Raw genomic sequence first — 13975 nt, 5'->3', positions numbered from 1 at the left:
CAATAAACATTGAATTAATGAATGTGTAAATGAGAAACCCTCTTAGAATATTTTTGTTTATGATGTTTTCTGCCATCTTTATACATCTTTCCATACACATATAACATAGACACACTGGGGTTTTCATTGAAGACAGTCATTCCAGATGCTCATAGAAGGTGTCAGTATGTCAAAAAAATAATAAATGCTCTTGGTCCACTTCAGGTGGGGGCTTCACCTCTAAAAGAGGAATTTTTGGAAGTGCTGGAAAATCGGAAACAATGATGTGTGTTTCTTATGGGCGAATGGAAGATCTAGTGTTCTCAGGAGCAGCTACTGGAGATATTTTTATTTGGAAAGATATTCTACTACTAAAGACAGTGAAAGCTCATGACGGGCCTGTGTTTGCTATGTATGCATTGGATAAGGTATGGCATATTTTCATCATTAGCTTTCTAAAATTATAAATTAGTCTGAGGAAGGCCCACACCAGCAGGATGCTTGCTTGTCTCTAAAGCCTGTCTGAATTGGGAAATAGTTGTCATGAATGAAGAGGAGTACAAATATTTTTAAAAATTATTTCATTTATAATTATTTCTTTATGTGCAGTTACTACTTTTTTCATACTCATTCCTCCTAGCTCTCAGCCCTGAGAGCCCCTTAAGAAGTGTTGAAATAATGTACAAACCCAGTAGCAGACAAGTCCTGAGAAATGTTTCAGCATTCTCTTCCTCCTTTGTATACAACAAGCAAAGACCTCAAAGTACCAAGTGGTTCGATTATTGTCCCACTCATCAATTTGACCAAAAGTTTAGTTGATAACCAGTTTGTTCCTGTGTAGATAGGTTCAACTTTAACAAGAGCGTTAGAGTGAAGTCTTGGCTTTGCCTGTTATTAGGGTTTTCCAGAGAAACAGAATCCGTAGGACATACATACACATACACATCTACAAAAAAAAAAAAAAAAAAAAAAGATTTATTATAAGGAATTGGTTCGTGCAGTTATGTAGGTTAAGCATTCCCACTGTGTCCTCTACAAGCTGTAGCCCCTAGGAAGCTGGTGGTATAACTGAGTGCGAATCCAGAGGCCAGAGAACCAGGGCTGCCACTAGTGTGCCTCTCAGTCTGAGGATGGGAAAAGAGGAGATGTCCCAGCTCGATCAGTGAGACAGAAGAAACAGGGATGAATTCCTCCTTCCTCTGCCTTTTGTTCTATTCAGGGTCTCAAAGAATTGGATGATGCTCGCCCCCATTGGGGAGGGCAATCTACTTTATTGAGTGCACCAATTCAAATACTAATCTCATCTGGAAATACTCTCCCAGACACATACAGAAATAATATTTAATGAGAACACCCTGTGACCAGTCAGGTTGACACAAAATTAATCACACCTGCTCTATTTCCACTTAAGCTCATCTTTGTTGTCCAGCCACCTTCCTGCCTTGCAGTGTTTTGTTGTTGTTGTTGTTGTTGTTGTTGTTTGTTGTTTTTTAAAGAAAGATCACACTTATTGTCAGTACTATGAAAATACCTTGTTCAACCACTTTGCCAGAAAAATCCATTTTTTATTCACTGCCAGCTTGCTGGTGGTACCAGTTTGTCTACTCTCTGACCTCTGAACAGCATAAGCCACCCAACAAACCTAACTAAGCCACGCCTCATTTTGCATTTCCCTGTTCCCAGGTAAATATGCTGATCCCAGTACCGAAGTAGGTTCTTGTTAGATGTGCAACTACAATGGTAGTTTTAGTGGTTAAGCTGTTTTTTACTGGTAAATCTGTTTTGGCTAAAACTGTACGTTAGACAAGATGAAAGTAGAAAGCAAAATCTGAAGAGATCTCGAAGTTGATGTGCTGTAACTTGTTTAAACTCTTTCACTGCTTGATAAGTTAATCCGAAACATCATGTAAAATACCAGGATGTCACAGTCTAATTTGAATATAATTTGGGGATTGAGTCTCCCCTACAAATCTATAATGAGAATATAGGTATTTAATGTAAAAAAAACTTCAAAATATTATTTCCTTGTGAACTTCGTTGAAATAAAGGAAACTAAAAGTCTCCAAGAAAACAATTAATTACTTAGAATTTTTCATTGAAAAAAGGTTTTTCCTTAGAGCAGTTGGTATATATAATTTCCCAGAAAGAAAAACTAGTAAAGCCAAGAAATCATAAGCTTAGTAAAGATCACTGTTCAGTAAAAAACAAAAACAAAAAAAACCTAATATGTTAATCATTTTACTTTCCAGGTTTTATAAAACTTAATCTGGATTTTAATTATTATGGGCATCGATGTCCATTGAACAAAATAGGATGGTTTTGTTACATGAACTGCCTAAGTTTCTCTTAAAAGATAATGATGTTTTCTCCTGGAAGTAAATATCTAATTTGAACATATTTAATAATTGTTTTTAATTGCAATGTTAATTCCAGTTCATTCAGTAGGAATAGATGAGATACCAGAAACTCTGCCAGGCATTCCTGTTCCTTAGGCGCCCACATTTAAGTCGGGGACAGAGCACAGAAACGGCCATCCAGGATGGACCTACAGTGCCAGATACCAACCAAAGTTCTGAGGAAAGTGTGGGGAACACACATTGAGAATGTGCTTTATCCACTAGAGAAGTAGGGGAGGGATGCTTCTAGGAAATATTATATTAATATTACTTGTAATCAGGTTTTTCAGTCTCCTATACTTAGGAAGGAAACACAGACAAAGCTGCTTTTCCCGAGGGGGAGCCCTTTATAGGTCAGGTGGGCAACCTGTCATTTTGATGTATATTTCATTCTTCCCGTGTGTGCCTTCACAGGGTTTTGTAACAGGTGGAAAGGATGGAATTGTGGAACTCTGGGATGATATGTTTGAAAGATGCTTGAAGACTTACGCCATTAAAAGAGCAGCATTGTCAACCAGCTCAAAAGGTGCCACCCCCAAATATGTGATCGGAATCTTTCTTTCCACAGGAATGGAAAAGATGGTACCAAAGTTCGTGGACACCCATTACTAAATCGGTTCTCCTTCTTCTGCAGTTAGACCTCTCAGCCCCTTGTAGAAATATCAAGGATGATTGCCTAGTACCTAGTACTTCTGAACTACAAAGACAGAGTATATATGATTATGAGGCTTGTTGTTGTTGTTGTTCTACTAAATCACTATTTACAATATTAAGTACAACATTTCCCCCCTCAGGCTTGCTTTTGGAAGATAACCCTTCAATTCGTGCCATCACTTTGGGACATGGACATATCCTGGTGGGAACAAAAAACGGGGAGATCCTGGAAATTGATAAAAGTGGCCCAGTGACGCTGCTTGTTCAGGTACTGTGCACATATGCTAACGCACGGTGCCCATCACAGCGGGGACTTGGGTGAGGCCAGGGGGCCGCTTAGGGTGCAGTGTTGAAGTACGCACTCAGTCTCAGGGTCGCGCAACTGCTGTGTGGATGACTTATTGCTATATAACAAATTGCCACAAATCCAGCAGCCTAAAACAATACACGTTTATTATCTTAGCTTTCTCTGGGTCAGGAGTTCAAGCATGGCTTGAACTGGGTCCTCTGCTTAAAAGTTTCACAAGGCTACAGGAAATGCCAGGGCTGCAGTCTCATCAGAGGCTCACCTGAGGGAGGATCTGCTCCAAGATCATGCAGGTTGTTGGCAGAAATCACATCCTTGTGGTTGTAGGACTGAGGGTTGCATTTCTTGCCGGCTGTTGTATACATTCCTTGCCACATGGGTTCCCCAACATGGCTGCTTGCTTCCTTGAAGCCACGAAGGGAAAGAGAAAAAAACAGGCACTGGTCTTATGTGACATAATCATATCATCAAATGCATGTAATCAGGGACATCCATACCCTTTGCCCTATTTTATCAGTTGGCAAATAGTGATAGGTCATGCAACACTCGAAAGGGGGTGATTACACAGGGGGTGAAAACCAGGATCCTGAGGGTCACTTCATGAATGTGTCCACCACAGTCTTCCCTCTGGCTGCAATTATTACTGTACCTACCATATGCAGAGTACATTCCCCCCCCACCCCCAAGAGTATTATCCCGTTACAGTATCTGCTCAAAGTCCATGACCTCATTGTCTAAATCAAGTCCAGGTGTGGAGGAGGCTCTTTAGGTATTTTTTTTTTGATCTGTCAATCTATAAAACTATCAGGACAAATTATTTTCTCTACTCACACCAGATACACAAGTGTCTCCTTAGATTTTTTTCCTCATTCTAGTCTCCATCTTGGTGCATAAAAACACATGACCTACTTCTTGCCCTCCATCTCCCCTCAAGAATTATATTCAGGTAAAATCACATTACAGTAACATCAACAGAATCCTCAAAGATCAGTGAAGTGATAAAATCTCACTTGAGGGGGTGAGACTATGTGGAGGTGACAGATAGTCCTACCTAATTTGGTGATGCACAGACCTTATTTGTAGATGGAAGAGACTCAGGTTGGGATGAGGGTGTACATTCAGAAGCTGGAGTGAAAAAAATATGCACTGGTTATAATAAGCTTCAGGACTTCTGTGGGTCCAATAGAGAAGCTTCACCTCCTTCTCCTACAGGCTTGCTATATTAGAGATGAACCCCCAAATCCCACTGAGAGTGGCCCTTGGATTTGCTACATCATGGGAACAGGTCTGCGCACACACCGTGGTTCAGAACACTGTGAGGTTTTAAAAATGCATGTGTCCAAGTCCCACTCAGGATATCCTGAATAAGAATGTGTTTAAAGAAGAATTCTGTGTTAAAAACAAACCTCAAAAGCTCTGTAGCTAGGGGTGCCTGGGTGGCTCAGTCGGTTAAGCATCTGCCTTTGGCTCAGGTCATGATCCCAGGATCCTGGGATTGAACATCACATTGGGCTCTTTGCTCAGCGGGACCCGGCTTCTCCCTCTCCCTGCCACTTCCCCTGCTTGTACTCTCTCTTTCTATCAAATAAATAAATAAAATCTTTTTTTTAAAAAAAAAAAAAAAAGGAAGGTAAGATTCCAAGCCCATTCCTATACCACTTGAGAAACTTCCAGCCTGTCTTGCTCACTGTTCATTCCTATGTTATGCAGAAATTTAGTCCCATTAGATAGGGAAATGCCATGTTTAAGTCAATATATGAGGCAGTGATTTAAAAGGGTCTCAGAACACGCAACTCTGTCCTCAAGCAAAATGTAAAAGGGACTTGGTCTGGGAAAGACCTCCAAGCACATCCATTCTGGGGGGAAATTGGGGTTGACACCTGACCCATCCTCTGACCATGACCTTTGGGATGAGAGGCTTCTGAAGGGAAGAAAACTAGAAAACTAGGGATGTAGGGTACTCCAAATCCAATAAATTCAAAGACCGTATCTACACCCTTTGGCCCTTCTCAGATATTTGAATGTCAGCTCTATTTGGAACTTCTGCCAAATTACTGTTTTGCTCAAACAGTTTCCTGTTAAACCAGAATCATCCAGTTTCTCTTCAGAAAGCCACCTGTTCCCTGAAGCAGTCCAAGTACAAACACCTTTCAGATGCTGTGTATGGTCTTCCTTTTTGCTTTACTAAGCAAAGCCTTTTTATAAGTAGACACTAAACGCAGAAATTCAGTGAACAGTCTGGTCTGTTTTATTGTTCTGTGCACTAATCTATTCTTTACACTGCTTTATTGAGTGATAAATTACAGGAATCAGTCATTTTCTCCCTAATTGTTCATTTTTTAAACACTTTTATCTTATTTCTAAGCCATTTATGTGTGTGTGTGATAAGATATAGGTATATGGAATTGGCCCAATGCCTATTAAGCACCTTTTAGTTTTCTGATATTCACTGTATAGAATAATGTGTGAACAAACACTGAACCTGAGTTATTCTCAGGACACTTGATATGAAAACTGAGCTTTTGTTTTGCCAAATGCTATGCATTCAAAGGACTAAAATTAATAAGATTATTGCTGTCCAAACTTAAACTTACACACTGTTATGTGTCACTTGTATCTCAGTAAGACTAGAAAAGAAGAGAAATATAACAACCAAATGCAATGCATATGCCTTAATTTGATCCTGGATTTTTTTTTAAAAAAGTAATTACTTTTTTTGGGAAAAAATAAAGAATATTGCTGTCCAATCCCTCTGACAGAGATAGGTGGTTACCTACATCTTTTAGAACATGCGTGTATTCATAAAGGTGCTTTGTGTCACGATCAAGCTGTTTTGCAAGTGTATGTGTGCCTATATATACTGTGTTAGCTCAGTATCAAGCAAGAGGATCAAATGAGGGTATTTTATGATTTACCCAGATGTTTCTAAAAGGAAAAACATTTGGCATCATATAAACAAAGCTTATGAGCAACGAGTCCATGTTTTGCTTTACAAATGAAGATTTTGGCATCATGTAGGCCAAAATTCAAATGAAAGATTTAAGTTCAAATGAAAAAAATTATTCAGTGCTTTCGTTTTGGTTTAAGGAAGCTCAGCCTGTGTTTATTCATGTGTGAACCTGCTGGGTCTACAGCACAGTGCTACAGAAGGGCTAGCCAAGAAGCGCGAACCGAGTTTATATGGCCTTGTTTCCTCTCCCACAGGGGCACATGGAGGGAGAAGTATGGGGTCTGGCAGCCCACCCTCTCCTGCCCATCTGCGCAACAGTGAGTGATGATAAAACACTTCGGATCTGGGACTTATCCTCCCAGCACCGTATGCTGGCAGTTCGAAAACTCAAAAAAGGTACGTGATACCACTTTACACATCTGTCAAAGTATTTACCAACAACAGAATGTGTTGCGTTCATTCATTCACTCAACTAATATTTACTGAGTGTACCTGGTACATGCCCCCACTTATGCTAGGTAATGGGAATTCAGTGTTTGTTGCTACAGATAGAAATTCCAGAAAGCTGGCCTGATCTATTATTTCCTTCATTTTCCTTGTACTGCACAGACGTTTGCCACCTGGGGGCAATATGTCCTTCTTCTTCTCCTGGTGGAGATCTGTGGGAGTCTGTTGAAACCCATCAGCTTGTAAAGAATGCTTCTTTATCTTTATGTCTAACAGTCTCTACAACTGATTTTACTACTGAAAAACAAAAGTTTTATTAAAAAAATAGTTAATATCAAGAAATGAGTAAATATGTATTTAACACCCTTTGCTACTAGAACAAAGAGGTACACCAAGAAGTGCAAATTCAGCAAACATTTATTGAGTAGCTTCTATTGTGTCAGGTCCTGGGGATCCCAAGATGAACGGTCCCATCTCTAGTGTCAGAGATGGACAAGATTCAAACAGAGTCCCAGCAACAGATGGTCCATTCAAATAGGGCGATTTGAGGAGAGTCTAAAAATGGGACCATTTGTTAAAGGGGTGGGTAGGGTATTGAGGAATGATGAGGGATAGTGCAGCGCCATGCAGCTGCTAACAGCCAGGTACCTTCATCAGCCCTGGGCCTGAAGGGTCAAGAGGAGAGAGCAATGCTAGAACCCAGAAGTGAGAACTTTGTGAGAGGACAGGCTGGACAGGAGCCAGGACCCTCAGCCCAGGGCTGCCACCAGTGCACAGTGACCCTGCAGGGGAGGCAGCTAGGGGGTACAGAGCCCAAACTCCCTGTTCCCCCTTCCTCCTTTGCGCCCTCCCTCGAGTCTCCTTTTCATGCTCCCCCTGGGCCAAGCGCAGCCCAAAGCCAGAGGGCCAGGGAGACCACTGACGCGATCTTTGCAGGCCAGCAGAAGGCACAGGGAGGGGTGGAGAGCGGATGTGGAGCGACAGGTGAAAGATGTCTGACACAGACAAGCTTGTGTGGAGGCTCAGGAGAAGGCCTGCTGCCAGGGACAACTTCAGCAAGGAGGAAACCCGAGAGCTGAGGCTCAAAGCATTTGTGGAAGTTCTTGGGGAAGGATGAGATTGGGGTCTTGCCCTAAAATATTTATATGGGGTAGTTTTACAAGTAGAGAGACATGGAGAATATATTGCAAGGGAATAAAATGAAAAAAGATGTCAACACAATAGTAACAGTGATGGTGGCTGATCCTGTTGAGTTGGTGACTCCTAGCAGTTTGCATTTGGTCTTCATGGGAACCTAAGGAGTAAGGCCATTATTATTACCACGTACAGATTAGGAGACTGCAGCACAGAGAACTTCGGTTGTTTGCCTGAAATTGCACTGAACTCCCACCCAGACAGAGTGGCTTCAGAGAACATGCCTGCGGCTACTGCCAAAAGCTGTTTTTTTCTGCCATCTTGCCTTTCTTTACAGTGGACTTGTGGGCCTTAGTAAGTGGGGGAGCCAAGATTCAAACCCAGGTCTGACTCTGAAGCCCATGCTTCTCACCACTGCAAGACTGAATCATTTGACCACTAATTTATACTGGGAAAATGATACACTAAGACCTCCTTGTGAGTGACTTCAACATCAGACAGTGGACTTTATTCACTGGGTTAAAAATTAGTTCAAAAGAACAATTATCAACATATCTTAGATGGGATAACCGTTCAATCCAGTTTATAGCAGTTTTCCTGGTGTAATTATTACTAGCTCTCCCTTTCACTCTGAGAAGTGTCCTGGTTTGTATAATAAAGTGTATGGTTAACCTCATCTTGATGACTCTTCTCAAGGGCAGGCTTGTCTTTTGTTCTCTGAGCCCTGGCACCATGTGTGACTCATAGTACCTAAATAACTTGTTGCTACCTGAGTGCATGAATGAAGATAGAATTTAGATAAGGCAGTTTGCCGTTACTGGTATGACATAGCTTTCAGCACACCATGAACCGTGACGGAGGGGAGTGTTGGAAGCTGAGTTTGGAGTGCCTTAGCACAAAGCTGTATGACCGTCCCATCCCTGGGGCCGTGCTTACCAAAGTCTTGACAATAAGAAGGGGGGGCGGGATATTACTAAACAGTATTCCTATTAAACACCCCCACACACAGAGTCCACACTCATTCAGAAATATCTCTCTGTGACCCTGCAAAGCAGGAGAAAACATTGCTCACGTGGCACTGGCAGCTTGTACTGTTTAGAGACACCTTTTGAAAGAGTATTGTCCATGACAGAAGAGGCAGGACAAAATCTTTCACCTCTAGAATTATGACTTAGGACCCATGGATCAAAGTCTTGGAGTGACTCTAAGATCAACAAGGTCTCTAAAGCAAGTTTTATGTGTAAGGCATGATATCCAAAAAAATGGTTTCTAGAAACTGAATTCCAGAATTCCTATTCTTAAGTATTATCTCTCTTCTTGGGAGCAAAGGTACTGGTTTTATTAATCCTTCACTCCTTTCCCTCATTCACTCCTGGGGTCTTTTGAAAATCCCATGTACTCAAGTAGTAAGAAATGAATGGATAAACCTTAAACCTTAAAGAAATAGAAAAGGTTTTGTTTCATGGGGTTTTGTTGTTAGTTGTTTTAGCATTCTGATCATTGCCCTTGGGTTTGAAGAGAAGATACGTTCTAAATTACAAAGTTTTAGTTCTCAGAAGTAATGTTAAAGACACAGTCACATGTCTATGCATAATGCACGTATGCAAATGTCCATCTCTTCATTGAGTTTGTTTGATAACAGAATCATGGCAATAACTGTTCTTCGTGGATTCTTTTGTAGGGGGAAGATGCTGTGCCTTCTCCCCTGATGGGAAAGCCTTAGCAGTTGGCTTGAATGATGGGAGTTTCCTGGTCGTAAATGCTGACACTGTTGAAGACATGGTCTCCTTCCATCACAGAAAAGAAATGATCTCTGATATTAAATTTTCAAAAGGTGAAGATTACAGCAGAAACTTTCTAGAATATGTCAGGACAAAAATTTATAAGAATAGACTATTTAAATACTTCCTTGACCTTTTCCCCATTTTGAAATAAGCTCCTGGAAGTAAATTCCTGTATAAAACGTTTGGGTGTTAACTGCACATTTTCTTTACAGATACAGGAAAATACCTTGCTGTGGCCTCCCATGATAACTTTGTGGATATTTACAACGTCCTTACAAGCAAACGCGTTGGCATCTGTAAAGGTGCTTCTAGTTATATTACACATATTGACTGGGACTCAAGAGGTAAAGTATGTTGAGGCTTCTAAGATAAAATTTTTGTTTTAAAAAAGTCAATATCCATTCATGTATTGTTTCCAGAGAGAAGAACAGTTGAGTTTTGGAGAAAAACAGAGTGGGGAACCCACAACCAATATAAATGACTTTACACCCCAGGGACACCTGCTATTAACATTTTGAGTATTTTTTCTGTGTTATTACTAATACTACAGTTACTATTATTAACTCAAGCCTTTGAGTTTTAAGACCGTTAAAGGTACACGATGCCTTCTGTTACCGTAGCAAGCCACTCCTTCACCTTTGGGCTCGGCATGCTGTGTCATCACCTTGTGTCTCTCCCTTCCCGCTTTCCCTTTTCCTATCAGTGCTCCACCTCCTGGAGAACTGCCCAAGAAGTCTCCAGCAATTGTCACCTGCCGGCAGAGGTAGAGAGCTCTATTCAGCTCACCTAATATCACCCTACTCTCCAAAACTCCCAGCCGCCCCCCCACCTCCTCTAAGTCACACCCATAACAAATCTAGTTTCTACCATGTGCGAAGTTTTAAGCCAGAAAATGTGAATGATTCAGAAGTAAGACACAGTTCCTGTAGTTCTCCACCAGAGTGTATAAGTTAGTGAGGGAGACGTACTTGTACTTGAAGTACAGGCGCCCAAACGGTAAGGCATTGGAATGAGAAACGGTGAGTCACAGGGCAGTGGCGTGCAGGGCCTCTGAATGGGCCATGTGAGCATTAAGGACCCAGGGTGGAGCAGCATTATTACAGTGTGGGTCACTTTTTTTTTTTTTTTACTTTTTTTTTTTTTATTATGATACGTTAATCACCATACATTACATCATTAGTTTTTGATGTAGTGTTCCATGATGGGTCACTTTTAAGTCTCATCCCAGAGACTTGGCTGATGTTAGAGTTTGGGGTAGGCATCTAGGAATGGGCGGGGTCCCAGCTTCCAAAGAAGTTTTAGTTGATTGTGATAGAAAAGCACCAAGCCCAGGGGTGTCTTTGAGGAAAGAGCTCACAGGGGAATCCACGGAGCCTCATGGAAGCAACGTCCTTTGAGATGGATCTTGAAAGATGAACAGAAGTTCACCAGATGGTGAAGTCTAGGACGAGCATTCCAGACTCAGAAGGAATATGGCATGTCAAGACAGGAGATGGGAAGAACAGGGGGAGGTTAAGAAATAGTGATGTTGAGTGGCTGAGGGCAAGAAGGGAGGGGGCTGTGGAGAGACAGACCAGGACAGACTGCAAAGGAACATTTATATCATGCACCAGGGAGCTGAGCGCTGAACTTTATCCTGGAGGTATCAGGTAACTCTAAGGAACTTAAGATGGGGCATTCCCTGCTGCCTCGGGAGGACGAGTAAGCCTGGAGTTGGAAAGCAACTAAAATCAGCCAGGAGAGAGAGGGGCTGAGGGCCTCAACCCGAAAGAGATGATTTCGGAGTTGCCAGAATACTTTATTTGAAGTATTGCTTGAAGTACTGGCCATAGGCAGATGGATCCTTCTGCTAGGCAGGTATTCATTTGTAACCATACCTGCTGCCCTGGGATTTGGACTTTATTTGAGCCTTACAACCTGTAGGCGTTTTATACAGGGCACTAGATGGACGGAAACATGCTGTGGATTGTAAGGTGCAAGTTCCAGCAAGGGCAGAGGGAGATCACATAAGTCCCTCTCACTTTCACATCAGAGCCCTGCCAGACACAGTGTCGAGGGCCTAGGCTGGCCTTGGTGACCAGGCAGTACAATGATGGCCTGAGAGTCCTCTAGGGACCAGTGAGGCTGAGGGGGTAGAGGGAGACAGTTGCTTCTCAGCGCCTCCCCACCCCCATGCATGTTCTCTGCTTTATTGTTTAAAAAAAAAAAGGAGTGACTTCCCCCTGGATATCCTCTTGCTAACGTCCCTATTTATGCCATCATGGGAGCAGGGTTTAGAACACTCAGGGCCAGCCTTATGCATACACAGAGTAGAGTACGGATCGTTTTGTTGGGGATCCAACACCCACACGGTACGTGGCGCAGCGTGTGAAATCCCACCATTACAGTGACCATTGATGGGGGGGGCTACACTCAGTTATTATTTACGTGAGAAAATGGGACATAGGAAGAATAAATTTCAGTTGGGAAGATTTCTTTTACATTAGTTTTAATTGTAGATACACATAAAATTTACCATCTTAACCATTTTTAAACGTACAGTTCAGTGGCATTAGCTGCATCCACATTGCTGTGTGCCCTTCACCACCGCCCATCTGCACAAACTGTCTTGTAAACCATCAATAACTCCCCTTCGCCCCTTCTCCCAGCCCCTGATAACCACTATTCTGTGTCTCCATGAATTTGACTACTCTAGGTAACTCATGTAAGTGGAATCAGACAGTATTTGGGTTTTTTTAAAAAAGATTTATTCATTCATTTTAGAGAGAGAGAGTGAGAGAACATGAGCGAGGGGAGGGGCAGGAGGAAAGCGAGAGAGAGAATCTCCAGCAGATTCCCCGCTGAGCACAGAGCCCGATGTGGGGCTCGATTTCAAGACCCTGAGATTACTACCCAAGCTGAAATTAACCAGCTGAACCACCCAGGCGCCTCCAGTATTTGTTTTTTGTAACTGATTTATTTCACCTAACATAATGTCAAGATTAATCCATATTGTAGCGTGGGTCAGAATTTCCTTCCTTTTTAAAGCTGAACAATACTCCACTGTATGTATAGACCACATTTTGTTTATCTAGTCATCCATCAGTGGACACCTGGGTTGCTTCCACCTTTTAGTTATTGTGAATAATGCTGCTATGAGCATGGGTGTACTAGACCCTGCTTTTAATTCTTTGGGGGTATAGACCCAGAAGGGGAATTGCTGAATCATATGGTGATTGTATTTTTAATTTATTTAAGAACCACCATACCATTTTCCATAGTGACTACACCACTTTACATTCTTACCAGCAGAGCACAGCATTCCAATTTCTCTACTTCCTCACCAAAACTTGTTATTTCTGAGGTTTGGGGAGGTCTTTTTTATAGTCGCTATCCTCATAGGTATGAAATGGTATCTGACTGTGGTTTTTACTTGCATTTTTGGTATTATTTTTTAATTCTGCAAATGTACGGCACCTGGGTGTCTCAGTCAGTCTGCCTTTGACTCCGGTCCTGATCCCGAAGTTCTGGGATCGAGCCCCGCATTGCGGCTCCCTGCTCAGCGGGGAGCCTGCTTCTCCCTCTCCCTCTGCCATTACCCCTGCTCATGCTCTCTCTTTCTTTCTCAAATAAACAAATAAAATATTTTAAAAAAAGTTAATTCTGCAAATGTGTAGGCCCTTTGTGTATCACTTAACTATGCTAGGGATATAAAGAGGAGTAAGTCCTAGATGGAAAGAGCAAGATCTTGGCCAGGATCAGTGGGTCACAATCATGCAGGTGTCCAGGTGATGGCCTATATAGATGGCCCTCAGTGTGGAGCCATCACTTTGCAGGGAGAGAGGCACACCTCACTATTTCCATAATTCTGCCCTAAGCCAGCCTCTGTGGTCCATCGGAGCTCAGGGTGATGGAAAAGGCCCTGGGAGTAAGGAGGCTGAGTCTTTGAAAAGCCTCCTCATCTCTTGTCCTAAGTGGCCCCTTGGGTCAGGTGACAGCATCAGACCAAATGTTTTCTATGGACAGAGAGGAGAATGGAATACTTCTGATTTTCAGGGGGCATTATGCCATCCGGAGAGTAAGAGCAAGTATGCCCATGGATCTTCCCTGGTTTAACTCCACTGTGATGGCCATGAGACATGTGTCGCATTGGTATGCTTGTGCTCCTGATATCCCAGTTCCCAAAGTGTCTGACCTCAGGAATGTGCCATACTGTCTCAAGACCAACCTAGCTTTTCACGGCAGGGCCTCGAGGGTCTGGCAGGGGTAGAGAGCAGAATTCAGGAGCAGGGATCTGTTTCATTCCTTTGATCTTGTCAAAAATAGTGAATACATTTGCCAGAGC

General features: G+C 42.3%; 1 protein-coding gene across 4 annotated transcripts in view; it reads left to right on the top strand.

Moving 5' to 3' along the window:
* Positions 1-13975, top strand: part of EML6 (EMAP like 6) — a 263755-nt gene that overhangs the window by 192085 nt on the left and 57695 nt on the right. For all 4 annotated transcript variants that reach the window (XM_032410977.1, XM_032410976.1, XM_032410978.1 and 1 more), the window contains exons 19-24: positions 205-407; positions 2790-2901; positions 3170-3297; positions 6541-6682; positions 9549-9701; positions 9864-9995. In XM_032410977.1, the coding sequence (XP_032266868.1) occupies positions 205-407; positions 2790-2901; positions 3170-3297; positions 6541-6682; positions 9549-9701; positions 9864-9995 (870 nt within the window). The remainder of the gene's footprint in view (positions 1-204; positions 408-2789; positions 2902-3169; positions 3298-6540; positions 6683-9548; positions 9702-9863; positions 9996-13975) is intronic.

This window comes from Phoca vitulina, unplaced genomic scaffold (genome assembly GCF_004348235.1).
Source record: "Phoca vitulina isolate PV1807 unplaced genomic scaffold, GSC_HSeal_1.0 scaffold12, whole genome shotgun sequence".
NCBI lineage: Eukaryota > Metazoa > Chordata > Mammalia > Carnivora > Phocidae > Phoca > Phoca vitulina.
This window is presented reverse-complemented; position numbering and strand designations above follow the sequence as displayed.